The sequence below is a fragment of the Trachypithecus francoisi genome, unplaced genomic scaffold (genome assembly GCF_009764315.1).
Source record: "Trachypithecus francoisi isolate TF-2019V2 unplaced genomic scaffold, Tfra_2.0 Lachesis_group6, whole genome shotgun sequence".
Classification (NCBI taxonomy): domain Eukaryota; kingdom Metazoa; phylum Chordata; class Mammalia; order Primates; family Cercopithecidae; genus Trachypithecus; species Trachypithecus francoisi.
This window is the reverse complement of record NW_022681471.1, coordinates 114924309-114952144: the sequence shown is the minus strand read 5'-3', so window position 1 is coordinate 114952144 and position 27836 is coordinate 114924309. Positions and strand designations below refer to the sequence as shown.

The following is a 27836-nucleotide window of genomic DNA, read 5'->3' as shown; positions in this document are numbered from 1 at the left end:
GGACAACTTAAAGACCATAGAGTGATCTATTTCTTGAAAGTTTCGAAGATTTTTCTCTTAAGAAATCACTGAGCTTGGCACTATAATCGGGGACAGAAAGTGTGGTAGTGCTAATTTTTTATGATTTCAACTTCTCCCAAGGCTATTGGTATACTGTTTCTCTCTCCCTTCCCAAATTTAGATTTTCCTAAAACACCATACATTTCACCAACTTTCGTATTAGTATACTGTTACAGTTAGTATTCTATTAAGTTTTTGAAATTAAACCTAAGGAAAATTTCAACCATATGCAAAAGTAGACAGAATAGTATAGCCTTCATGTGCTCATCACCTGAGTTTAATAATTTTCAACTCATAGCCAATCTTGTTTCATATGCTCACTTCCCCAACTCCTGTAGTTAATTATTTTGAAGCAAATCTCAGACATCATATCATTTTATCTGTAAATATTGGGTTGTTATGATGTTTTAATCTCCTTCCTATCTGTGCTTATATCTTGTTATGCTTTCCTAATGTTGTGGATTTGCTTTTGTGTGTTTTCCCTTGTTTTCTAATTCGCTGATTTTTGAAATTATATTTAATTCCTTCCTCTTGTTTTTTATAGGTTTACTTTGTAGTTCTTTTTTTCTAGTTTCCTTCACTGAGTCCTTAGTTGCTTTGAGTTCTCTTATTTATTAATAAAGTTTTCTTTCAAGTATAACAATAACGTTTAAGATACTACTATATTCTAGGCACTGTGCTTTACATGAAATTATCTCAGCTGATGCTCACCATGAAGTGGGAACTATTATCCACACTGGATGAACAGACTAAGGCTTAAAGAGAAGTTAAATAATCTGCTGCCCAAGTTCTTATCGTTTGGATGTGGAAATGGTCATGATGTTGGTGGAAGCATAATCAGGTAATCTGGTGTGGGGAAGGAGAGTGCACATGAATGGTTGGTGGCTGACTTAGGTTAAAAAACAGGAAGTGCTAAACCTTTTCAACAGACCCCAAAGGAAGAGGGCTGAGTATGGGGACCGTGGCAGAGTTCCTGAAAACTTTTCTACACTATACATAACACCTGTCTGGCAAAACCCCAACCATGATTAAACCCAATTATTAACCATCCTCATGACCCCATGATGAGTGAACCCTGTTGAAAAAAAAAAATTGACCCATATGATAAAAACTTAAAGTTAACATGTTCTTAATTGATTCCATTGGATACATTTTTGTGTGTGGATCATTCCTTTTTTTCAGACACTAAAAGATTTAATTTATAAGGATTTCCATCTAAGTGCAGGACAGTTAATTTTTTTAAGCACACATCCATCAACAGACAGTGCTATAAAGTGGTAAGAGCTTAAGGTTTTAAACCAGAGATGGGAAATAAGTTTCATGAAGACGATCAACTTCAAACAAATGGTAGTGACTTCCTAGAGCACTGAGCAGGATTTCCTAGAGCACTTTCAAAGTCCTGTCTAAATGGAAAGCATGCTATGTTTCACTCACAGAATCTCCCGTGGGCATGAAGAGAGGGTGAGAGGCAGCAGCACCATAGCCCCAGGTCTGAATTTTGCAGTTAAGTCACAAAATACCCTAGGTGGTATTGCTTCTCTCCCTGTCCACACATTTCTTTTTCTTGCTTAGCCTGAAGTTCTTTTTACTTAGTCATGCTTGTCTAAAATAGTTAAATTAAAATACTCATTTAGGTAAAGGGGTTACAACTTTCCATATGCCAGTATTTCAGGTTGACTCAACCAACCAACCATTCATATTTGAACATAATTAAGTCACTTTGCTTTCTTTCAAAATATGGATGAGATCACTGAAACTGAAGGAATGGGTATTGTGATGAATACACCAGAACAGAAGAGAAGCAATTTTGGGTCAGAGGCATCATACGAGGCAAGCAAGCCATGATAAAAAAGGGAGTTTTTTTTTTTTTTTTTTTTTAAGCTCTTAGGGATGGAGGAACAGGACACTAGGAAGTGAAAAAAATAGCCCTGAAAGAGAGCCAAAAATGTAGCAAAAGGAAACCTTTGCTTGTGCTTGGAAATCTTCCTGGTGTATACATACTCTATTTAATTCCACCATGCAGTGCTAATTATACTGCTATTTATCTCAGAAATATTTTCCTAAGTGGCATATACTTAAATCTACTAGGGTATTTTCCCTCAAGCTCTGAGTGCTCAAATACACTCTCAACCAATGAGAGTTAGAATGGCAGACAATACACAATCAGTCAATAAGTGTTATTAATATACCATGGTACAAATTTTTCCAGCCAATGAGCACTCTATTGTATTTTCCTGTGTTGAGTGAGTAATTCACTGTCTATTGTCTACTCTGCTGGGGCTTCTCTTTCCAGTGTGTGTTTGAACCATGATGACTGTAATAGGTGTGCAATGGTGTGCTGTTAACATGGCTGTTAAGGATCATTTTGGATGCTCAAATGCAAGTTTTAAGGCAGCTTTGTGTGAAGTAAAAGTTTTTACTTCAGTTAAATAAAGACAGGAAAGGGTTGAAACTTTAGAGAGCCAGAAGAAAGGATAACAACATTAAAATGGCAGAAGATGCCGGGCGCGGTGGCTCAAGCCTGTAATCCCAGTACTTTGGGAGGCCGAGACGGGCGGATCACGGGGTCAGGAGATCGAGACCATCCTGGCTAACACGGTGAAACCCCGTCTCTACTAAAAATACAAAAACTAGCCGGGCGAGGTGGCGGGCGCCTGTAGTCCCAGCTCCTCGGGAGGCTGAGGCAGGAGAATGGCGTAAACCCGGGAGGCGGAGCTTGCAGTGAGCTGAGATCCGGCCACTGCACTCCAGTCCGGGCGACAGAGCGAGACTCCGCCTCAAAAAAAAAAAATAAAAAAAAAAAATAAATAAAATAAAATAAAATGGCAGAAGATGGAAAAGAAGTAGGGCCAAGTATAGTGGCTCATGCTTGTAATCCCAGCACTTTGGGAGGCTGAGGCAGGTGGATCACTTGAGGTCAGGAGTTCGAGATCAGCCTGATTAACACAGTAAAACCCCATCTCTAAAATACAAAAATTAGCTGAGTGTGGTGGCATGTGCCTGTGATCCCAGCTACTTGGGAGGCTGAGGCAGGAGAATTGCTCGAACCTGGGAGGTGGAGGTTGCAGTGAGCCACTGCACTCCAGCCTCAGTGACAGAGTGAGATCCTGTTTCCAAAATAAATAAATAAATAAATACATACATACATACATAAGAAGTGGATCTAAGATATGGGAGACAGGCAGACAGCAGGGCAAAGAACAAAGGGCAAGAGAAGAGATTAAGTGTGTGAAGAACAGAAAAATCCAGCCAGAACAGAATGGCTCTATCACAAATAGAAACCTAGGGGATATGTTCAAGAGACATCACAGGATTAACTCCATACACTAAGAAGGTCTGAGTGACGGTATTTAATGTTCAGGAGAAATCGGGCTGTCCTTTATGACCATCCTTTTAGTCAAACTGATTTAGCTATCTCCAACACATCTCACTTTTCCTCCCTTTGACTTTTGTTTACATCATTTTCCCATAAAAGTGCATTTACCCAAATGATGACATTTACTTCTCAAAAATCTTGTACCTATTTTTAAGACTCAGGTTAAATTTCATGCCTTCTGTGAATTTTTGCCTGATCACACCAGTTACAACTGCTTTTTAAATTTCACTTAAATTTTTATCAAAGGCTAAAGTGTCAAAAAGCATTTCAAGGCTTGTAATGAGAAAGCAGCAGTACTCTATGCTCTTGGTACCCTTTCAGTTCTTTTCATTGTTCCCTCTTGTATTTGCCTTTATATGATAAATAATAACCTTATAATACTTTCTCTTGATTCATCAATTTCAGATATTACCTTTAGACATCCTATTACAGATGACTCGGTACTCATATCACAGATTTTGGTTAAATCAATATTTAGTCTTTACAATTATCGACTATGTAAACACTGCTCACTGCCTAGGTAAAGAATATACTTTAGTTACATCTCTTGTGTGCAATTTTTATTTTTCCTTAAGTTTACAGGTGCTTTGTTTTTAAATTTGCTTTTATTTTCTTTGTACCTATTTCAAATTCTTCCTACTCTGCAACAGCCTCTCAAGTGAATTTTCAATACTCAAGCCTATTTAGATTCATCACTTCCATTCCCCCACCTCTTCCCCAATCCTATTCCTGGAGGCAGCATTCTTGAAATTATCTGTCTACTTCAATCTGGACTCAGTACTCTCTAAGCTTCCTGCATGAACTAGTCTTCTGAAGCTTCCTTTAATCATCATAATGGGAAAAAACTTTCATCATGCTTGCAGTACGGGATCTTTTGTTTGCCGAATCCCATGTCTCTCTTACTTAGTTAATAACCCCCTAGTGTTGGCAGAGCCCATTTTCCAGCAACTTCCTAAAATAGGTCCATATCTGAAAATATCTTGGCTGAAAATCATTTTCACTAACCATTTTAAACGCGTTGCTCCTTGTTTTCTAACTTCCAATGCTGAAAAGTCTAATATTCTTCTATCCAATCTTTTATATAGGATTTAAAAAATCTCTAAAAGCTTGGGGTCTTCCCTTTATCCCTAGTGTTTTGATATTTCATAGAGATGACCCTTCTTGAGAGTAGGGCTTTTTTTTTTTTTTGAGACGGAGTCTTGCTCTGTCACCCAGGCTGGAGTGCAGTGGCTGGATCTCAGCTCACTGCAAGCTCCGCCTCCCGGGTTTACGCCATTCTCCTGCCTCAGCCTCCCGAGTAGCTGGGACTACAGGCGCCCGCCACCTCGCCCGGCTAGTTTTTTGTATTTTTTAGTAGAGACGGGGTTTCACCGTGTTAGCCAGGATGGTCTCGATCTCCTGACCTCGTGATCTGCCCGTCTCGGCCTCCCAAAGTGCTGGGATTACAGGCTTGAGCCACCGCGCCCGGCCCGAGAGTAGGGCTTTTTAAAATTTCTCTCATTAATAGGGTTTCAGAGGGATGTTGTAATCTGGAGACTCATGGTCCTCATTTTGGAAAACTTTTTTTTTTTTTTAATTTGGTATTTTAGTATTCCACTTAATCTAAAAGCATCATTATCACTATACCATTATGAAAGACGTTGTCAATTAATATATGTCACACTATGAATTATAACAACCATTCTGATTTCAGAGATATTAAAATGTAAAAAACAAAAAATATGTTTCTTATGGTATTTCTTTCCTGCTTTCTTCCCCTTCATTTCCTCTATTGTCGCTTTCTGGAATTCCTATTAGTTAGATGTTAGATTGCTCTTCTTTCTTTTTCTTTCCTACTTTCTACCTCTTATTGTTCTACTTTTTGAGAGTTTTCCTCAATTTTAGCTTGTAAATGTTCTACTAAAATGCAAAACATTCCTATTATATTTTTAACTTCTAAGAGTTTCTTCTTTTATGATTCTTTTTTATGGCAATTTACTTTTTCTTAGGGAATCAATTTTGTCTCAACACTCAGAGGACACTAATTAAATTTGCTTTTCCCCTGCATTGTTTGTTCCTCCAAGATCTCATTATTTTATACTGGAAGACTTCCTCACATAACTGGTGATATTTGGCTTTCCATAAATATTTGAGAGTGAGGCACTAAGAAGTGGCCTGGCAGTTATGTGGCTTGTCACCTGGGGAGGCTTTCTTATAGGTTAACTGGCCAACTAGACAGCCTTTACACTAAAGGTCTCCCAAAGGACAGTATCTTACATTTCTTCAGTCACAACGCCCATCCTCCTTCCTGGAGGATACGGTCCTAGTGGTTGGAATGGGACCAGGTCACCATTCAGTAATAGGTTTTCACTTGACCTCCCTGTTTCCAGCCCAGTGCCTTACCCTACTTCTTCCTGTGTCCAAGGTGATCAAGTATACAGCTTTTCTGGTTTTCTCTGTGAAATACCTTCTGTCTCCAGAGGAGAGAGGATCTAGAAACTCTTTATATCAATATTCAACCAATCTCTGTTTTCAGCCCCATGCCATACATCCACGTTCCACAGTACCCGGTGACCCCATTTTTGAGCTCTTCTGAGGCTCTAGGGGCCTTGAATAAGACTTGCTCACCATTAGGATATTCTCTAAAATCACTTATGCTGTATTAATTTCATCTGGTTACCACTCTTCTATCTGCTTTTCATATTTATATCTTGTGGTTGAAGTTACAGATATCTTCTGATTTCAAAGACCAAAATTCTGATTTCTTATTCTCCTTGTTGTTTTGGTTGGTAATTTCCCAGAGAAGAGGACAAAAACAACTTTATTTTGCCATTTTTAAAGCTGCAAGTTTCCCTTACATGCTTCTGTAACAACAAATGTAGCAGAGTACTTGGCACCTAATAGACATCCATGAACTACTTTGTTAATGAATGACTAGATGTAGTTAGAATATGGACTAAGCTACTGTAAGAAAAAGATCCCCAAATGCGACAACTCAAACAAAGTAAGTGCCTTTTTTTTTTCTCTCTCACAGAGCAGTCCATAGGTTACGAGCATACTTTTGGGTGAAGAGGTGTCACTAGATCATTAGGTCATTAAGGGACTCAGATTTCTTCTCATATTATCCATCTTCTCTACTGTCTTGTCCTAGTCAAAAGTGGCTTATCATTACATTCTGCATTCTAGCCCACGGAAAAGGGGCCAATGAAACTGCAAGAAAGCCTACCAGCTGATGACCTCCATACATACATTTATTATCTCACAGTTTTGGTGGACCAGGAATCTGGGCCAGCAACCATGTGAGCTTAGAAGCAGATCTTTCCCTAGTCAAGTTTCAGATGAAACTCTACCCCTGGTCCACACCTTAATTTCAAGTCTGAGAGAGCCTCTGAACCAAAAGATGTGGCTAAGCTCTGCCCAAATTGCTGGTCCACAGAAACTGGGAGATAATAAATGTGTGTAGTTCTAAGCCACTAAGTTTGGAGTAATTGTAACACATCAAATAGATAATACAACATCTCAACATTCCCTATGTAAATTATAGTAGTTGACAAAAGGAAAACTTCTAATTATATATAAAAGGCAAATACAATTTTAAATTATAAGGTTAATAAATATTTTGACAATCTTTTGGATTTAATATCATTTAATAAATATTAAATACCAGGCTTTGATCTGACACCTAAGCCTAATTTGTATAATCTGGAATGATTTGCTCAATAGCCTCATCTGCATTGCAGGTAGTATCTTAGTCCTCCATCTTTCTGACCTGTCTCTAGAATGCAGGTTCTTGCAGATGTAAATGCTACTAAAGCCATGAGTAGGAGAAAGTACAAACCATATAACATCACAATGGAAAATGCTTTTAGACTACAGAGAATAAAAAAATTTGGAGGTTTTCCTTCTGATTGTTTTTACATTCGCTTACATGTAAATATATATACTACAGACAAATGAAGTAAACTGCCTCAAATGGTTTTGGAGAGGGTAGGAATCTGAAGGTAGCTCTGGGCACTAGGCCCCATGCCTGGGTCCCTACGCTAGCTAAAACTTAATCCATTCATCCCTTTAATCTACAAATACTTACTGAACACCAACTGGGTACTAGGCACAGACATAAAACAAGGAATAAGTCAGACTTGGTCACTGTCTCATTCAACTCACAGTTTAGTAGGGAATACAGACCAAGCAAATAAGCAATGGAATCTGGTATGGTGTTGCCATTTAGGGTATGCATAGGCTCCTGTGGCAGCAAAAAGGAAAAACACTTAACTCAAGGTGAAAGTGGAAGTGGTAGTTGTATTGGGAAGACATCTCAGTTGAAATGATATCTAAACAAAGATGACCAGAAATTAAGTAGTGGGGATGGCGGTAAGGGAAAAGAATTCTGGGAGAAGGAACATTGCCTTTGAAAGCCCGTAAGCAAAAGAGAAGCTGATACATTTGAGTGACTGGACTTTCAGTAGAGAGTAGAGGTGTGCGGCTAGAGAGGATGTGGAGAGAAGTATGCAAAGCCTTATTATGCAGGGCCTGGTAGGTCATGTTATGGAGGTTGGGCTTTTGTTTAAAGGAACCATAAAACTATGGAGGTGTTTCAAGCAGAAGGTTAAACTGATCTTATTCTTCCACAACTGACATAATGTTCATGACAATTTGTTTGATTTCTGAAAAGTTAACACTCCTAAGATGCTAAAAACATACAAAAACACCTAACATTTTAAATATATACATGCAATAACCAGATGGAAAACATACCAGAAAAAAAATGCCACTTACTACATAACAAAGACTATAAAACTATAAAATACCCATAACTTACCTTAACAAATGTACAAGAACTATATGTAAAAAACCATAACTTTTTTTTTCAGACAGGGTCTCACTCTGTTGCCCAGGCTGGAGTGCAGTGGCATGATCATAGCTCACTGCAGCCTTAGCCTTACACTTCTGGGTTCAAGTGATTCTCTGCCTCAGCCTCCCAAGTAGCTGGGACCACAGCACATGCCACCATGCTTGGCTTATTTTTAAATTTGTAGTAGAGACAGGGACTTGCTATGCTGCCCAGGGTGGTCTCGAACTCCTGAGTTCAAGCAAACCTCTTGCCTGAGCCTCCTAAAGTGCTGGGATTACAGGCATAAGCCCCCACACCCAGCCAAGAAACCATAAAATTTTGATAAAGAATGTAAAAGAAAATCAGAAAAAACGAATGTTCCTGAATGCGAAGACTCAATATTGTTAAAGTAATTTTTCATGTTAATCTGTACATTTAAGGCAATTCTCATAAAAATCCCAATAAATTTTTCAGAAGTACTTGATGAACTGATTGTAAAGTTTATCTGGAAGATTAAATGTAGGACTATATTTATAAGACTACATATAAGACTTTTTACAGAAGTAAAAAGGTGGGAAGGTTTGCTTTACCATATTAACAAAAACATATAATAAAATGACAGTAATGAAAAAGTATGTAAAGTCTAAATATTCAGGGGGGTTGTGGGTTGAATTATGCCCTCCAAAAAGGTATGTTCAAGTAATCCCCAGTAACGGTAAATGTGACCTTATTTGAAACCAGTGTCTTTGCAGATGTAATTAAGATGAAGTCATATTAGAGTGGGATGGTCCCAATCCAATGACTAGTGCTCTTATGAGAAGAGGGAAATTTGGACACAGACACGAACAGGGAGATCATCTGATGCCCGAGGCAGAGAGTGGAATGATGTATCTACAAGCCATGGAATGCCAAGGACTGCTGGCAAACACCAGAAGCTGGAATAGGCAAGGAAGGAACCTCCCCGAGAGCCATCTGTTGTTTTAAGCCACCCAGTTTGTGGTAATTTGTTATGGCAAAGCAGGAAACTGATACAAGGAGTACAAGGCAATTTTATACGTGATAAAAGAGGTATCTCAAATGAGTAGGAAAGAATAGATTTTATTTATTCAATAAATAGAGGTTAGGACAACAGGCTATTTATCTGGAAAGAAAAGTTAGATTTCTACTTCATACCAGGTACTAAATTCCAAGTGGATCACAGATCTAAATGTAAAACAAAACAAAAAACACCAAAAAACTATCAAAGATCAAAATGTAAAAGGATTATTTTTATAACCTTAGTGTAGGGAAGGATTTCCTAACCAAAGCATGAAACCCAGAAGCCAGATGTGACCATTTAAAAATGAAAACTTCTGGGCCAGGCGCGGTGGCTCAAGCCTGTAATCCCAGCACTTTGGGAGGCCGAGACGGGCAGATCACGAGGTCAGGAGATCGAGACCATCCCGGCTAACACAGTGAAACCCCGTCTCTACTAAAAAAAATACAAAAAAACTAGCCGGGCGAGGTGGCGGGCGCCTGTAGTCCCAGCTACTTGGGAGGCTGAGGCAGGAGAATGGCGTAAACCCAGGAGGCGGAGCTTGCAGTGAGCTGAGATCCAGCACTGCACTCCAGCCTGGGCGGCAGAGCGAGACTGTCTCAACAACCAAAAAAAAAAAAAAATGAAAACTTTGGCCAGGTGCAGTGGCTCACGCCTGTAATCCCAGCACTTTGGGAGGCTGAGGCAAGCGGATCACAAGGTCAGGAGTTTGAGATCAGCCTGACCAATGTGGTAAAGCCCCGTCTCTACCACAAATACAAAAATTAGCCAGGTGTGGTGGTACGTGCCTGTAATCCCAGCTACTCAGGAGGCTGAGGCAGGAGAATTGCTTGAACCCAGGAGGCAGAGGTTGCAGTGAGCCAAGGTAATGCCACTGCACTCCAGCCTGGACAACAGAGCAAGACTCCTTCTCAAAAAAACAAAACAAAACAAAAAAAACTTCTGTACATACTACAATGAAAGACACATAATCAATGTTTAAAAAAAACATATTACAAGACATATAATAGACATAGAGTTAATATCCAGAATATATACAGAGATTATACAGACCAATAAGGAAACAACAAGTAACTCCAAATAAAACTGAGCAAAACATAAAATAACAAAGGCCAGTAATGTATGGATACTCAATCTCACTAGTAATCAAATGAGATGCAAATTAAAATGGGAAAGTCAGCCAGGCATGGTGGCTCACGCCTGTAATCCCAGCACTTTGGGAGGTCAAGATGGGTGGATCACTTGAGGTCAGGAGTTCGAGGCCAGCTTGGCCAACATTGTGCAACCCATCTCTACTAAAATTGCAAAAATTAGTCAGGCATGGTGGCGGATGCCTGTAATCCCAGCTACTCGGGAGGCTGAGGCAGGAGAATGGCTTGAACCTGGGAGTCGGAAGTTGCAGTGAGCTGAGATCACACCACTGCACTCCAGCCTGAGCAGCAGAGCGAGACTGTCTCAAAAAAAGAAAAAGAAAAAAAGGGAAAGTATTATTTTTCTAGAGTCACTCAAATTAAAAATATTTTCTGATAATACCTAGTATGAGTAGGCAATACTCAAACAGGTATTCTCATATACTGAAATTCTGAAGGAAAATTTGATAAATGTCTATTGAGATTTAAATGTTTACACCCTTGGTTTCAGAACATCCTTTTCTAAGACTATATCCTACCGAAACACAAATTCACAAAAATAAATAGGGGAAAATTACATTAAATATAGGATATTCATAAAATAGAATACTGTAACTGTGTAACCACTTTAAAAAGAGGTAGATCTGGCTGGGCATGGCGGCTAACACCTGTAATCCCAATGCTTTGGGAGGCTGAGGCAGGAGGATTGCCTGAGGCCAGGAGTTCAAGACCAGCCTGGGCAACATAGCAAGGCCCCATCTGTTAAAAAAAAAAAAAACACAAACATTAAAAAAAAAAATTAGCTGGGCGTGGTGGCATGTGCCTGTAGTCCTAGCTACTAAGAAGGCTGAGATGGGAGGGTTGCTTGAGCCCAGGAGTTGAGGTTACAGTGAGTCATGACTCTACCACTGTCTCTAAAAACCCCCAAAACAAAAAAAAACAAAGAAGAGGTAGTTCTATATGTATTGTCATACAAAGATGTTCAAGACATGTTAAGTAAAAAGAACAAGTTGCAGAGTATGTATTTTGTAAACATAAATAATAATTACCTTATATACAAAATATCAAGACGACTATAACTTAGCTGCTGACAATGGCTATCTGTGTGTGGTAGTAGGGAACATTTATTAATTCATTTATGTAACATTAATGAGTGTCCATTATGTGCCAGGCACATTGGTTTAGTTACTGGGGATTCAGAAGTGAACAACAACAAAAAAACAGATGAGGAAATGGTGAATGTCCACTTTCTATGTTAAACATATCTGTAAAGTATGACCTTTATATTTCTGTCTTTTTTTTTTTTTTTTTTTTTTTTTTGAGACGGAGTCTCGCTCTGTCGCCCAGGCTGGAGTGCAGTGGCCGGATCTCAGCTCACTGCAAGCTCCGCCTCCCGGGTTTACACCATTCTCCTGCCTCAGCCTCCCGAGTAGCTGGGACTACAGGCGCCCGCCACCTCGCCCGGCTAGTTTTTTTTTTTTTTGTATTTTTTAGTAGAGACGGGCTTTCACAGTGTTAGCCAGGATGGTCTCGATCTCCTGACCTTGTGATCCGCCCATCTCGGCCTCCCAAAGTGCTGGGATTACAGGCTTGAGCCACCGTGCCTGGCCTATATTTCTGTCTTTAACAAATTTATGGTCAATTTGATTATTTAAAAACATAAGCTTTAGGCCAGGTGCAGTGGCTCACACCTGTAATCACAGCACTTTGGGAGGCTGAGGTGGGCAGATCACCTGAGGTCAGGAGTTCGAGACCAGCCTGGCCAACTTGGTGAAACCCCATCTCTACTAAAATTACAAAAATTCAAAAATTAGCCAGGTGTGGTGGTGAGCACCTGTAATTCCAGCTACTCAGGAGGCTGAGACAGAAGAATCCTGTGAGCCCAGAAGGCTGAGGTTGCAGTGAGCTGAGATAGCGCCACTGCACTCCAGCCTGGGTGACAAGAGCAAAACTCCATCTCAAAAAATCCCCAAGAAACAAAAAAACATAAGCTTTAGGCACTAATGAAAAACTTTCAACAATATAAAGCAATCTGTTCTATCATTCTCTTAAAATCACTCTTATTGTACACTTTTTAGAAAGGTCCCTGGCATACTCAATAATGTAGTCTGGTAAAGTTAATGTGAAAGGATTGACAAGTTTCTTATACTGTAAAATGATTACTGTGTTCAGTTGAAAAATAAGAATAATTTTACAGTCTTTCATTTATCTATACCCTTTGTGACAGAATATTTTACTTACAGTTTGTGGGTTAATCTCCTCCTCTCCCATAGGTTCATCCATAATTTGCTGTCCATTCTGTGAAAAGCACAGCAAGCAGAAAGTTACCAAAACAGATCTCACATCAGTTAAAGTTAAATGAAGGCAGACAAAAACAAAAACTGAGGAAGATTTTCACCCCTAAAGGGCTCTAATGAAGTAGAACCACCATATGAGTATGCAGTTGCTAAATTTGCAACAGGATGTGCTTCAAAAGTTAATTATTTGAAACTATAAAAACATTTTTTCATGGAAATAATATAATAATGATTATTACCTTTCCATGTGAGCCCTTGAGTTTAATAGTTAAATGCATTACAAATGGTCTCATTTAAGCCTCACCAAACATTATTTACAACAGTGTATGGCAAAACACATTCTAAATTCCAACTCCATTCATAATTAATCAAGGGAACTGATTAATTACTTTAGAGAAAATTAAGCCCAATCTCTACATCAAAATAAATGCCAGATGGATTAAACATTTAGATGTGAAAAAATAAAATTATACAACTATTAGAATATAGGTGAACAATACTCATGGGGTAAGGAGGGTTGAAATCATAAAGAAAAAAGTGACATTTGAATCTATAAAAGTTTAAAACTTCTGCCAGACACAAAAAAAGATAAAAGACAAACTGATTACAAAAAAAAAGGCAACATATAACAAAGGGTTGGTATCCTCAATACATAAAGAGCTTTGTTTTACAAACCTGTAAGAAAAAACGATGAACCTCAACAGAAATGAGCAATAAGGGAAAAAAGAGTTCAGCCTTAGTACTCATCAAAGAAATGCATTTAACCCAAAGACACCTTTTGCCTTTCAAATTGGTAATGATTTACAAAACAAAAACAAAAACAAAAAACCACTCAGTGTTAACGAGGGTATGGGGGACAGAGCACTCTGGACATACTGCTGGAGAAGTATGAATCAGCACAATCTTTCAGGAAGGCAATCTGAGTCTGTATTTTAAAAAAACCAAAATACCACACATAAAATTTTGAAATGTCTCATCGATTCTACTTCTTTTTTTAAAAAAGTAGACAAGTGTACAAAGATGTACATACAAGAATGCTCACCATAACTTTTATTCCAAAAAGAACTTCAAATTGAAAACCTAAATTCCTAACAATAGAGAACTAATTAAATATATTATGGTACACCCTTATAATGGAATACTATACAGTCATTAAAATGATGATAAAGATGTAAATTCATTGACATAGAAAGACAGTCACATGTAATAAGTGAAAAAGCAGTTTACAAAACAATATGGATTGTAATGATCCCATTTTAAATAAATATATACATGTTTCAATGCATATATTTTTATGGGAAAAACTCTGGAAGGATATACACCAAAATGTTAACAGTGGTTATCTCTGGGTGGTAGAATTTTAGACAATTTAAATTGTTTATTTTTGCTTATTTGAATATTCTAATGTGTCTACAATGAATATGTATTATTTGTGTAATTTTTAAAAACCACAAAAACAGAAGTCAGGAACACATAGTTTCTTCTCTCACTCCCTCACTGGAAAAAGGAGTAGCCATGATTATTAATTCAACAAGTATACAAGGATCTAAGCTAACCACCTTTGGAGCATTATCACCTGGGAAATAAAAGGCAGCTCACCTATCACCTCATACTTCACATGAGGCAGCTGCTCTAAATATGAACTCCCCTCTTTGTTCTTCTTATCCCTATACCATCCATCCATTCATTCATCTCATTTCATTCAAGCTATGTTCTAGGCACTAAGCTCAAGATAAAAGTTAATAAAACATAGCCCCTATCCTACAAGGTCTGTTGACCTTATATAAAGAGCACCTTTCATTTTCACCACTCATAGAAGATGTTCCTAGATTAGGGAATGCCTATGTAATACTATGAAGCACAGAAACAGTGCCAAAATTCAGGAAAAGGTAGGGAGGCAAGTATAAAATCTTTATTTTCCTAAGGTATGTTCAAAGGCTGTAACACTGCCCATTTCTTTGGTATAAAGACACTCGTGTATCTCCAGAATATTTATTTTTCCTCAAAGTGACAACCATTATTCAACTGACTATGGTTGTTCTTATCCAAATGTACCAAAGAACTAGCTCCTAACAACTGTGGCTCTGTTTGCAGACACAGAGATTCAAATTCATATTCTTACCCTATTATTATGAAGCCTTGGACAGGTTCTTTAAACAATCTAAGCTTTTCAGTTTCTTCATATGGAAAATGAAGATTGAAAAGTCTTATCTTCAGAGGGTTGTAGTAAAGACTAAATTAGTTAAATGATATAAAACCCTAACCACAGTGTCTGGCACTTAGTAAACAATCACCGTCAGCTAGTTTTCTTAGGTCCAAAATTCAATTACCTCACCTCTGGTCCACCAATCTGTTCCCTCTCCTATATTTGCCATATTAATGAATGGCACCATCATTCATCTAGCAGCCCAAACCAGAGTTTTTCATTAATTGTAAACAGTTATCTTTCTGTAACACAGACTTGCCCCCGTGACTCCCCATTGTGTGGCGTTTAGAACCCTCAGTCTAACTTGAGCTACACGTATGTTTTTCATAGGAATAAAATTTAAGAACCATCTGTTCCTTGCAATTTTTAATGTATGCAAAGCAAGTATCACAACTTATAACTTACTTTTAAAGAAAACTGGTACAGGAGAAACAGCACTAAACTTGGAATTCGCAGACCAAGGACAGAGCCCTAGGTTGCTGCTTATAAGCTTTATGATTTGAGGCAATTCAGACTTTCTCTTAGCCTATTACTTTACCTGTTCAAAATGAGGATACTTGTCCTGTCTACCCAAAGGATTATTACCAGGCTCAAAAACGAGATAATTCAGAAGAAAGAACTTTACAAATGTTGAAGAGCTGTACCAATGCACATTATTACTAAGGTGAGGTAGCCTCATGAGGATAAAATACTCCGTAAAGTCCTTCTGATCTTAGAATTTAAAAAATCTTTGAATTGGTAAGGCATCTCAAAAGTCTTCTGTTCCTACTACACATAATATGTTTCAATTCTTTCTACTACGTTCTTACTTACGCTTAAATACTACCAGGACAAGAATGTACTACCTCACTAGGCACTATAATATCTCTGAAAAAGTACTGCCCGCTACATGAAATTTTTCATTATATAGCAACTTTCCTCAGCTGTGAATTCTCTTTAAGAGGATTACTAATAAATGATGACTAACTTGCCTGTACTCTATCTGCAAAGTCACAGGAAGTAAATCTACAGCTATGATTCTAATCCATCCTGAGTCTTGTCTTTTCTAGATAAGTTCCTTCAAACATTTCTTTAAGATAGATAAGACTCATCACCATCTTCTTCTCTGAGCACACTCCAATTCATCTTAAAGGGTGGTATATGGAATTGCATGTAATTAACATTTCAACCCTCAAACGACCAATGCAGAGTAAAGGTCATATTACCTCCCTTGTCCTAGAAAATAAACTTATGTTAATGCAATTCACATATGCATTATTTTTGGAATGCCCTCAACACAATGCTGACATATCAAGTTTTCTGATTAAATCCTTGTCTTCTTGCACTGCAACCACACCCTGCATCCTCTATTCAAACCTGTTGTTACTCTTAGTTCCACGAATAAAACTTTATTTAAAATTTTTGATTCACCTTTTTCCAGCTCCCATCCATTGCTACAATCTCTATACATTAGATTCCAAATCTGTCGATCAGCCTGTTCACTATTTTCAGCTTCATGTCATCTCAAATTTTACAATAAACTTTCTTTTCTCAGCTACTCACCCAGTTAATAGTATAGTATATACTAACAAAGCAACCTAAGAAAAAAATTGAGTGAAACATAATCTGAAGGGTATTTCATGCTCTACATTTTATAAAAATATCTACCTCCTGAGTTTAGCAAAAATTTAAAATGTTGAACAATTTAATTTTTAAAGCAGCGAGCCAATGTTATCCTACATACCAGTGAAGCTTTACAAAGCTTTTTCTACCAAAAAAAAGCACCTTATTCAAATGAAACTTTTCTATCACTTCATCAAAACAAGGATTCATTCAAATGTTATCTATCAGAAATGAGCATAGAGTTACTTCTGCAGTCAAGTTTCCCATTTGGAAAATGACCGTTGGTTTTATTAGAGATTAGGTTACACGTATATCAGTCTTACTCAGTATTTTACTTTCTATTGTTTCCTAAGTTTAAGGAATAGTACTTGTTAAACAAGAAAATATATTTCTCTAATTTTAAAAAACAAGTGGGAAAAAATGTGTTCTAAAGCTGGCCAGTACCACGTTTAAACCCCAACTCTGTCAGTTACTGGTGTAGTTACCTGAACTTGGGTAAGTTATTTAATATTTTGAGCCTCAGTTTCTTCACTCACAAGATGCACATAATACCTACCCTCACAGGGATGTTGTAATTAAAAAGATCCACCGAGAGAGTGTATGTTCAGTAAATGTTATTTCTTTTCCTCTCTTTTGCCTCAATTGACAGTGTAACATTACATTTCTACATATAACTTCTAAAGATGTAATGCAATGAAGAAGTATAGGAGAGTGTTGAAACACCTGTTCCATAATTCACTACAGTCAATTTTCCACTAAGCAGGGTAGAAGAGATCATTTTGTATGTGCTATATTTTTATACAATGTAGCTAGAGAATGAGTATGGACAAAAAATAGTTTAAAAGTGAGGCAAATGTATTTATCCTCTCTCATCCCACCATAATGCCTTCCAGCCAAAAAATTTCAGAGCCTGGCAGATTGTATATATGCAAATGTGATGTGAAATACTGGAAAAGGTTAGGAAATGCTAATCATGCTTTACTTTGTTAGCCTGAAATGTGTATAAAGTCACACATTAGAATAACCTACAATATGGGTCTCATCAGAACAAATCAGATAAAGGAGACTGTTCCCTTGACTTTCAGCAGGAATTGTTTTCAATGTTGTAAAAAATTATCACCTAAGATCATCTTCCAGGCTTAAAGAGGAAGAATAATTCAAATCAGTATTTCTGAATCAAGGTTTCAGGAACTCTAGAGTATTCCTAAATATTTTAAGGAAAATTCTGATGCTAAAAAATATTTTATTAATTTAAAAACTTTCATTTTAAGCAACTTTATTAAGCAGACTGCTTTGTTGTAATGGCATGATACAACAATGTACTTTTCCAGGCTGCTGTCTGATACCTCTGAAAATATATAATTAGTTAAAAAACTACTTCCATTTCAGCAGGAGATCATCATGTATAAGTATGCTAGGACCAAAAGATGATCTGTGACTGATAAAATGCTACCTTGAACTCAGCAGGGTATACCATCTACTGACATTCTCCTACCTAGAAATGAAATGGACGTACGGACATTAAGAGAAGAATCTTCAGAGAGAGTAACAGTCTGAAATAACAGGAAGGAAGAGGAAAAGAAAAGATCCAGAGTCCTAGTATATTAATATGGAGACCCAGGTTGTAGGAATGAGCAAGGACCATACTTTTTTTTTCTTTTTCCACCACCCTCAGGTTTCCACAAATATATCTACCTTCCAAACTCCCTGATATCAGCAGTGGTTTTCCTGTCCAAAAGCTTATGCAATAGGAATTCCATCATGAAGGTGCTGAGCATGAGGCATTAGACACCTCTCTCAAAGTGTGGTTAAGATACCATCAAATTGTTCAGAATCCAAAGAATCTTCTATGCAATCACATTGAAACAATAAGAAACAAGCACTTTATATTCTTAATAAGGAATGTATATAATCCTTACCAATGTGACAGGATTAAGAATCAGCTCCTCATTTATCCTAAGGAAATATCAGAGATGTGCATAAAGACTTATGTACAGTGATATTCATCATACTCATTATACTGAAAAATAGAAAACAATCTAAATGACCAACAAGGGACTGGTTAAATAAATCATAATACATCTATTCATATGTAGGAATACTATGCAATGGTTAAAATCAGGGCCTCAAAGAAAATTTAATGATGCAAAAAATATGCTTGCAATATATTAAATGAAAAAGGATACAAAACTATATAGTATGACCCAATTTTGCATCCCTTCCTCCCAACATGTGTGCATGTAACTGGCAAAACAAATATAAAATCTCATCAGTCGTTACCCGGGTCATAGGATTTTCTTCTTTGTACTGTATTTTCAAAGTTACATGCACTTATTATGTATTAATTTTATAAAGAGAAAAACAATACATGTAATTAGAAAAATCAGTTTATTTCTAGTTAAGGTGCCCTTATGCCTGCTTTACTATTCCTCTAGCTACTTAAGTCTGTTAGTACCCAACACTGTTCTATTTTCTAGATGAGGGTAAGAATGACCTCTGGTTATATTTACATTTTTATGTTTAAGAGGACCCTTTCAGAAACTTTTTTTTTTCCTGGTCCTGTGGTTGTGGCCAAGTTTCAGGCCGGGATCCACCTCATGTTTTTTGAAGTGTTACCGTCTAAGGGGGATTCTGCTTATGAAATAAGAGTATGTTGAGATAAGAATAAAGAAATGAAAACATAGTAGCCAAAATTAAATCTACATTGTGAATAGCAAGTATTAGAACTGACACTGCAGAAAACGGAATCCATGCCACAGAGGACAAACTTGAGTAAATGAAAAAAAAAAAAAAAAAGAAAGAAAGATTTAAAAACTATGGAAGACAGACATAGAAATAATCTATGAATAACAGATGTTCCTAAAGAAAAAAGAAAAAAACAGGCAGTTTAATCAATCAAAAGTGTAAGGAAACTTTCCAGTTCTGAAAAAAAAAAAAATACCTGAGACTGGAGACTGAGAAGGTTCAACAGAGATCATCAACACCAAGACATGGCCTGGCAAATGCTTTTAAATTTCAAGGATAAAGATATAATCCTACAAGCATACAAGCAGAAAAAAATAGGTTATTTCAAAGGAACTGAAATCAGACTGACCTGAGATTTCTCCTCTGCAACAATAAAATGCCAGAAGACAATGAAGTAATCACTTACAGAGAATTGAAAAGGAAAAGTTATGATCTAAGAATTTTATACCTCATCCTAGTTTTTCGTGTTCAAAGGTCACAGGAATTATTCTTAGATCTGCAAAGTCAAATTTTCCCCATCCTGGTAGTTTTTTAAAAAATAAATTGTTCAAAGGTACATCCTAGACCGTCAAAAGAGAATAAGAGATAAAGAATATTGAGGTAGGAAAGAACTGATGAAGTATACTGACACCAACCTAACATTTAGAAATAACTGAGTAAAATAGTTAATTCCACTAAAAGAAAATGGTTCAATAATGAAGAATAATAGATATAAGTATATAAACAATATAAAAGAAAAAACACTTCAGAAAGTTAAAAGTAGGATTTGTAACCTCAGGCTAAATTAATGTGAACTCAAAAGAGGTAGTGGGAGAAGCCAAGATTCTAAATTCTCTTTCCTAGAAGGATATTTTAAAACCACTATTTTTAGTAATTATCCAGTAAATATAAATTTTGGAATGTTTTGAAAAACCATATAGTAACCAAGAATAGATATTACAGTTCAAGTCACTAAAGATAATAATTGGCAGAGACTATTAATAATACTTTATGCAGGCATCACATTCAACCCTAACAACATGAGTCAGGTATAATTATTCCTATTTTATAGTCAAGGAAACTAAGGCTCAGCAAAGTTAATTACTGAATGGCAGAAGCAGGATTCAAACCCAGATCTTTTTAGCTCCGTAATTCTTCTATATTTCATAAGCTCCTCAAACAAAACAATTTATATGGAAGAAAACAACGTCACAAGAATAAAAAATGTAAAATAATATGACAGAAACCATTCCAAAAGTAATAATGTAAGAAATGTAAAGTTTAAAGTATCTAATTATACAAGGGAGTGGCTTGCTGGATATTAGATATTATTAAAGAATTACTGATGTTTTATGAGTGACGATAGTAAGGTGCTTATAAATTTTAAAAGTCTATCTTTTAAGAAGTATAAATGCAAATGTTTATCGGCGGGTGGTTGGGGGAATGAGAAGAGGAAGCAGAAATGGAACAAGATTGGCCATGAGTTTGATAATCCTTGAGGCTGGGTTATGGGAATATGTTGGTTCATTACACTACTCTCTCCAGTCTGGTATGTGTTTGAAATGTTTGATAATCATAACTTTAATAATCACGTTATATTGTTTAAAAAGTAAACCAACAACTATTTACTACTTTAAAGAGAAACCCAAACCAAACAGATAAGTATAAAGAAAAACAAAACAAGTGTTTATAATATTAATACAAAAATAAAATGTAAGGCAAAAACCTTAAGCTGAGTAAAAAAGTCATTTGGATTAAAGATATAATCAATATTGAATACACACAGTAATAATGATTGCTATCATTTACTGAGCTCTTACCACATACCAGGCAAATGCTAAGGACTATTATCTTTGATGCTTCTTAACAACTTTGTGAGGTATTATCACCAGTTTACAAATGAGGAAATTAAGCCAAGATAGGTATATGTCAATCTTTCTAAGCACTGGATCCCCAGTCCCCTAGCAAAATGCCTGGCACACACAGTAGGTGTTCAATAAATATTTGCTGAATATATGAGAAAGTCTAATATACTGCCTAAGGCTAATAAGTAGAGCCTAAATTCAAACCCAAATCTAATTCCAAAACCCCTACTCCTTTGTTTTTTGTTTTGAGATGGAATCTGGATCTGTCACCCAGGTTGGAGTGCAGTGGCACAATCTCGGCTCACTGCAACCTCCACCTCCCGATTCAAGGGATTCTCCTGCCTCAGTCTCTTGAGTAACTGGGACTACTGGTGTGTGCCACCACATCCAGCTAATTTTTGTATTTTTTTTAGTAGAGACTGGGTTTCACCATATTGGTCAGGTTGGTCTCAAACTCCTGACCTCAAGTGATCCACCCGTCTCGGCCTCCCAAAGTGTTGGGATTACAAGCGTGAGCCACCGCGCCTGGCCCTAAAACCCCTACTCTTAATCACATAAAAATCTTTTAATAATATTCCATAGTAAGAGTGCAGAGGTTTATTTCCTTCTGTGTATTTTCTACAATTAGCATGTATCACTTTTTAAGCAAAAAAGTCATTAAAAACAGTAAATGCATAATAGTATTGAACATTTAACCATGACTAAACCAACCACAAAACACAAAAGCAGATGCTTTGGAGAATATAACATAAATGGAAAGAAAATGGATGGGAAAATTTTAGTGCACTAATATCAACTAGCATAATAAATAAGGACAAAGCATTTGAAATAATTTATATTAGAACAGGTAGATACTGAATATATGGGTTGTTTTCAACTTTTAAGTTTCTACAAAAAGTTATAAAAACTGACCATGTCACCTAGGATGGCGTGCAGTGGTGCAGCCTTAGCTCACTGCAGCTTCAAACTCCTGACCTCACACAATCCTCCTACCTCAGCCTCCGAAAGTGCTAGGATTACAGGCATGAGCCACTGCACCTGGCCAGTTTAAAATTCTTAAAGGCAGGAATTACACCGATCACATTTCTGATTATAATAAAATACTGAATAAGGAAATAAAGCACTCACTCAGAAATTAATATTCTTCTAAATAACGACTGGGTCAAGGAAATAAGTAACAGCTATTATTTATTCATTGCCTATTTTGTTCAAACTACAGTGCTACCTGTGTTACACATATTCTCTCATTGAATCCCAATTAATAATTAAAAACCATCCATGAGGTAAGTTATTATGTATAACAGGGAAGAAAAAAAGTTAGGTTGAGATTTTAATAACTTGTCCCAGATCATAGCTATTAAATCTGCAGATAATTAAATTCAAGTTCAAATACAAAGCTCCTACTACTTACATAGAAATGCTGCTATATTGCTTAGAATTCATGTACAAGCATCTAGCTATGCTCATTTTTCTTCATTCATAAAATAGTTTTGTAATAAAAGTGGAGAAAACTAGAGTTCTTTAGCACACGTGTTCTGAAAGTATTTATTGTTAAACACACTATTCTAGGAAGGTTATGGTTCATTTTTCTTTTTTTTTTTTTTTTTTTTTTGAGACGGAGTCTCGCTCTGTCACCCAGGCTGGAGTGCAGTGGCCGGATCTCAGCTCACTGCAAGCTCCGCCTCCCGGGTTCACGCCATTCTCCTGCCTCAGCCTCCCAAGTAGCTGGGACTACAGGCGCCGCCACCTCGCCCGGCTAGTTTTGTATATTTTTAGTAGAGACGGGGTTTCACCGTGTTAGCCAGGATGGTCTCGATCTCCTGACCTTGTGATCCGCCCGTCTCGGCCTCCCAAAGTGCTGGGATTACAGGCTTGAGCCACCGCGCCCGGCCATGGTTCATTTTTCTAACATATCATTGATCAGATAAAATATTTCAAATTACATAATCTCCTAAAAGGGATTCCTTTAAATATATCCATTTTTATTAGGACAAGGAAAAATGAAAGAAAACATAAAAATTAGGTAAACAAAATAGGGAATATAAGGAAAACATGACTTGCCACTACATTTATTTCTAAAACCTGGTATATCCTTGGAAAAGCTGCTTTTTTCTGGTACTTATCTGTAATCCATAAGAGTTCTATGGAATCTTGGCCAGCATGGATTTGAAAGTCTGCCACTAACTGTGGGCAAGCCCCCAAGCCTCTCTAAGTTGTGGTTGCTTCATCCATAAATATGTGACTATCCAGGAGCTCTCCCAACTTGAAAGTTTTATGATCTTCTATAAAACTTTAAGGATTAAAGTTTTAGATTAAAGTTATTTAAAATTTTGGGGGGTTTTCGTACCCAAGGAAGTTACTGATTCTATGTTTAAAGCTGTTTTTAACGTTACTTCTAAGTATAACTTTTTCTTCCACTTCTGCATTCAGAATAGTTTTATCTATACCTGTCAGTGGTGCTTTTGTTCCCCAATGTAAACATAGATAATGCCAAAGAACTGACTATATGAATGTTGTCAACTAAAAGAAAAAAATACAGTATTGGTTTTTGTGCAGATTAAGGGAACGTAAAGCAATTTTATAACTTCCACAATCTGATCTATTATTTTACTAGAGAAAATCAGTAAAGCATCAATTTAAAAAATTGGGATCTACTCCTAAGCCTATTCCTGCTTCTCCAATACCTTCAAACCCTCTTAGTACACAATGGCATTGGTAATATTTTCCAATCTGCCTGATGATCAAAATTACCTATAGTTCCTGTTAAAGATACATTACCTGGACCTATCTCAGCCTGACACTGAATCAGAATTCCCAGAAGCCCCACGGTTAAGTATATTATTTTTTAAACAGGCACCTTAGAGGATGCCTGTGATTAGACAAGACTGGGAGGCCAGGAGCGGTGGCTCACACCTGTAATCCCAGCACTTTGTGAGGCCAAGGCAGGTGGATCATGAAGTCAGGAGATTGAGACCAGCCTGGCTAACATGGTGAAACCCCCATCTCTACTAAAAACACAAAAGTTAGCTGGGCATGCTGGTGCGCGCCTGTAATCCCAGCTACCTGGGAGGCTGAGGCAGGAGAATCACTTGAACCTGGGAGGCGGAGGCTGCAGTGAGCTGAGATCGCGCCATGACACTCCAGCCTGGGCAATGGTATGACTCCATCTAGAAGAAGAGGAGGAGGAGGGGGGAGGGGGAGGGGGACGTGGGAGAGGGGGTGGAGGGGGAGGAGGGGGGAGGGGGAGGAGGGGGGAGGGGGAGGAGGGGGAGGAGGAAGAGGAAGAAGAAGACTGGGAAATCCCAGTGTAAACATCATGAGCTCTGGAGCCTGATACATAAAGTTTCAAAGCCTGGCTTTGTTCTTTATTATAGTTGTGACTTTGGGTAAGTGACTTAACATGAATCTCAGTTTTCTAATCCATAAAATTCGTATCCTAATTATGCTGGAGGTTGTGGTACAGTTCAGTATGCCCAGCCACACTGGGTGTTTACGAGATGTCAGCTTCTCTTTCCTCCTGCTCATCTTGTCAGGGGAAACAACAATTACTATTATTTGAGGGGATTTTGAAGAGCCCCTTGCCCTAATGGGTCCACTTCCATTTCTAGGGCTAAAAATCTGAGTTCTGGATAACCCTTTAATGTATTACTTGGGTTGGCTAATTCAGGAGTCCTACAAACAAGTTAAGTGATTTATTCTGGTTTCCAGAGGTTTAATGAAGCCCTCCTACCCAAAACAGATACACCATTATGCTGGGCTTCAAAGTCCAAGTTTTTATTTGCTGTGACTGTGGCAAAAATCATTCAAACCTCTGTTTCCCCATCTGTAAGACAAGTGATGCTAAATGCCTACTGAACTAATAAACATTATTGATAATGTAACTATTAACACTTAAACATATATATTCTTACAAACATCTTTATGTACAAAAAGATAGCATTAATAACTTACAAGTAAAACAATGGTACTTGCTCAAATACACAATAAACCAGAACCTGTTTAACAGAATTCTTGCTTGTGTAATATCAACTGTATCTCAATACAAAGCGTTTTAGGCATGTTTTTAGGTGAACTGACTTAGTAAGAAACAATCCAAATGATCCACTCTAATTAAAATATGTATGTGTATGTGTACACACACACACACACATATATATATATCTACACACACACACATACATATATATATACATATCTCACCCTAGGTATAAACATAACCTAGTAACAAAGCCACCAAAACTGATTTCTGAAAAGATAACCACAAATGTAGTTTCTAATTAGAGCTCCATGATTAATTCTATATGCATATTTATTAAGCATAAATAAACAGTATTAATAGGAATGCTTTACTAGGCTGGGCGCAGTGGCTCAGGCCTGAAATCCCAGCACTTTGGACAGGTGGATTGCTTGAGGCCAGGAGTTCAAGACCAGCCTGGCCAACATGGTGAAACTCTGTCTCTACCAAAAAATACAAAAATTAGCTGGGCGTGGTGGCACATGCCTATAGTCCCACGTACTCGACGGCTGAGGCAGGAAAATCACTTGAGCACGGGAGGCAGAGGTTGCAGTGAGCTGAGATCGCGCCTCTATCTCAAAAAAACAAAATAAAACAAAAAAAAAAAAACAAAAAGAACCCCCACGTTACTAAAAATTGTTAAGTTTCAACTGCTCACATAAGCTATAACTTAGAGAAACCTAAGGAAATTTTTAAAAACGAAAAATCAGGGTATTTATTCAAAACAAAGGAAAAGTTACCCTCAAATCTTAGAAAAGCAAAAAACAAGAAAAAAAAACTTCAAGTCCTATTGAAAGTAATTTAAATTACATTAAAGAACTATAGCTTTTTTTCTCATTTTTTCAAATCATTCTTTAATGAAATTCAGTAATTTTCTTCATTTAGGTCTTGTCCTTTGCTTGTTATGTTTATTTCTAGGCATTTAATATTTTTGTTGCTATTATGAATCTTTTTTCATCATAGTTTCTGTTTATGGCCCATGAACAGGCAAGCTGTTTGTTGATTTCTGAATACATTTTGTGTAATATCACCTTACTAGACTATCATTTGTTTTAATAAATCTTTTTAGGAGATTTCCTTAGATTATCTAAGTGGATAATTATATCATAGATGAATAATCTTTTATCTTTTTGAATACTCTTTGATTTTCTTATTTAATTACATTAGCAAGCTCTTCTAGAAGGTAAAATAGAAGTGAAAATAGCAGGCATAGTTTTAACGAGAATGCCTGTAGTATGTCCCTATCAAGCTGGTTATTGGTCTGAGATTTTTTAAGTATTAAGGACATACCTTTTATTCCGAGTAGTAAAACTACTAGGAATAGGTTTTTTAATTGAGAATAGACACTTTAAACCATTTTATTTTTTTTAATTTTTTTTTTTGAGACAGAGTCTGGCTCTGTCACCCAGGCTGGAGTGCAGTGGCATGATCTCGGCTCACTGCAACCTCCGCCTCCCGGGTTCACGCCATTCTCCTGCCTCAGCCTCCTCCCGAGTAGCTGGGACTACAGGCACCCTCCACCACGCCCGGCAAATTTTTTGTATAAACTTTTTTTCTTACATTTTATTTAGAAATGATCAAATGATCATAAAGTCACAGAAAGTTGCAAAAGTAACACAGAGAGGTCCCATACACTTTTAACCTACTTTACCCCAGTGGTAACATATCACTTCCTGTCAAAGCCAGGACATTGCAACTGGTACAATGCACAGATCCTACTCAGATTTCACTGGCTTTACAGGTATGTAGCTGTGTTTTCTAGGCCATTTGATCACATGTGTGGGTCTCTATATCCACCACTACAGTAAAGATACCAGTTTATTGCCACCAGGATCCCTCACGTGGCCCCTTTATGACCACACTTCCTTCCCCTTTTCCTAATTCCTGGCAATCAGTAATCTATTCTCTATTGCAGTAATTCTGTCATTTTAAGAATGTCATATAAATCATACAGCATGTAACTTTTTTTCACTCAGCATAAATCCCTTGAGATTCATCCAAGCTATTGTGTGTATGGACAATTCATTCCTTTTTAGTTACTGAGTAGTATTATTCCATGATGTGGATGTGCTAGGTTATTTGACCATTTACCCATTCAAGGACATTTGGTTTCTAATTTTTGGATAGTACAAATAAAGCTTCTATGAACATCTGTGCACAGACTTATGTGGACGTAAGTTTTCACTTCTCTGTGGTGAATGTTCAGGAGTACAACTGCTGGATCATATAGCAAGCATATGTTTATTAATAAATGGTCAAACTATTTTCCTGGGGGGGCTGTATCATTTTATACCCTCACCAGCAATATATGAGTGATCTAGTGTGTTTGCATCCTCGCCATTTATTATTGTCACTATTTTTTATTGTGGCCGTTCTAATAGGTGTGTAGTGATATCTCATCACATTTTTTCACTTCCCTGATACCTCACCATGCTGAACCTCTTTTCACATGCTTATCTGCTACTCATCTTTGGTGAAGTGTCTGTTCACTTATTTTGTCTATTTTTTTTGCCTAGATTGCTTGTCTTTGTTATTGCTGAGTTTTGAGAGTTCTCTGAATATTGCAGATAGAAGTCCGGTCTCAGTTACAGGTTCATACCCTCCACAGAGTCTTTTTCATAGATAAAAGGTCTTAAATTTTCAGAAGTTCAATTTACTGTTTTCTTCTTTTATAGAATTTGCTTTTGGTCTCAGGTTTAAATGTTTCATTCAGCC

The 27836-nt window shown here is 37.1% G+C and overlaps 1 protein-coding gene across 1 annotated transcript in view; it reads right to left on the bottom strand.

Moving 5' to 3' along the window:
* The window catches only part of RPS6KA3 (ribosomal protein S6 kinase A3), a 126123-nt gene that overhangs the window by 80767 nt on the left and 17520 nt on the right, over window positions 1–27836 (bottom strand). Inside the window, 1 exon segment of the mRNA XM_033201420.1 lies at window positions 12654–12710. Coding sequence (XP_033057311.1) covers window positions 12654–12710 — 57 coding nt within the window.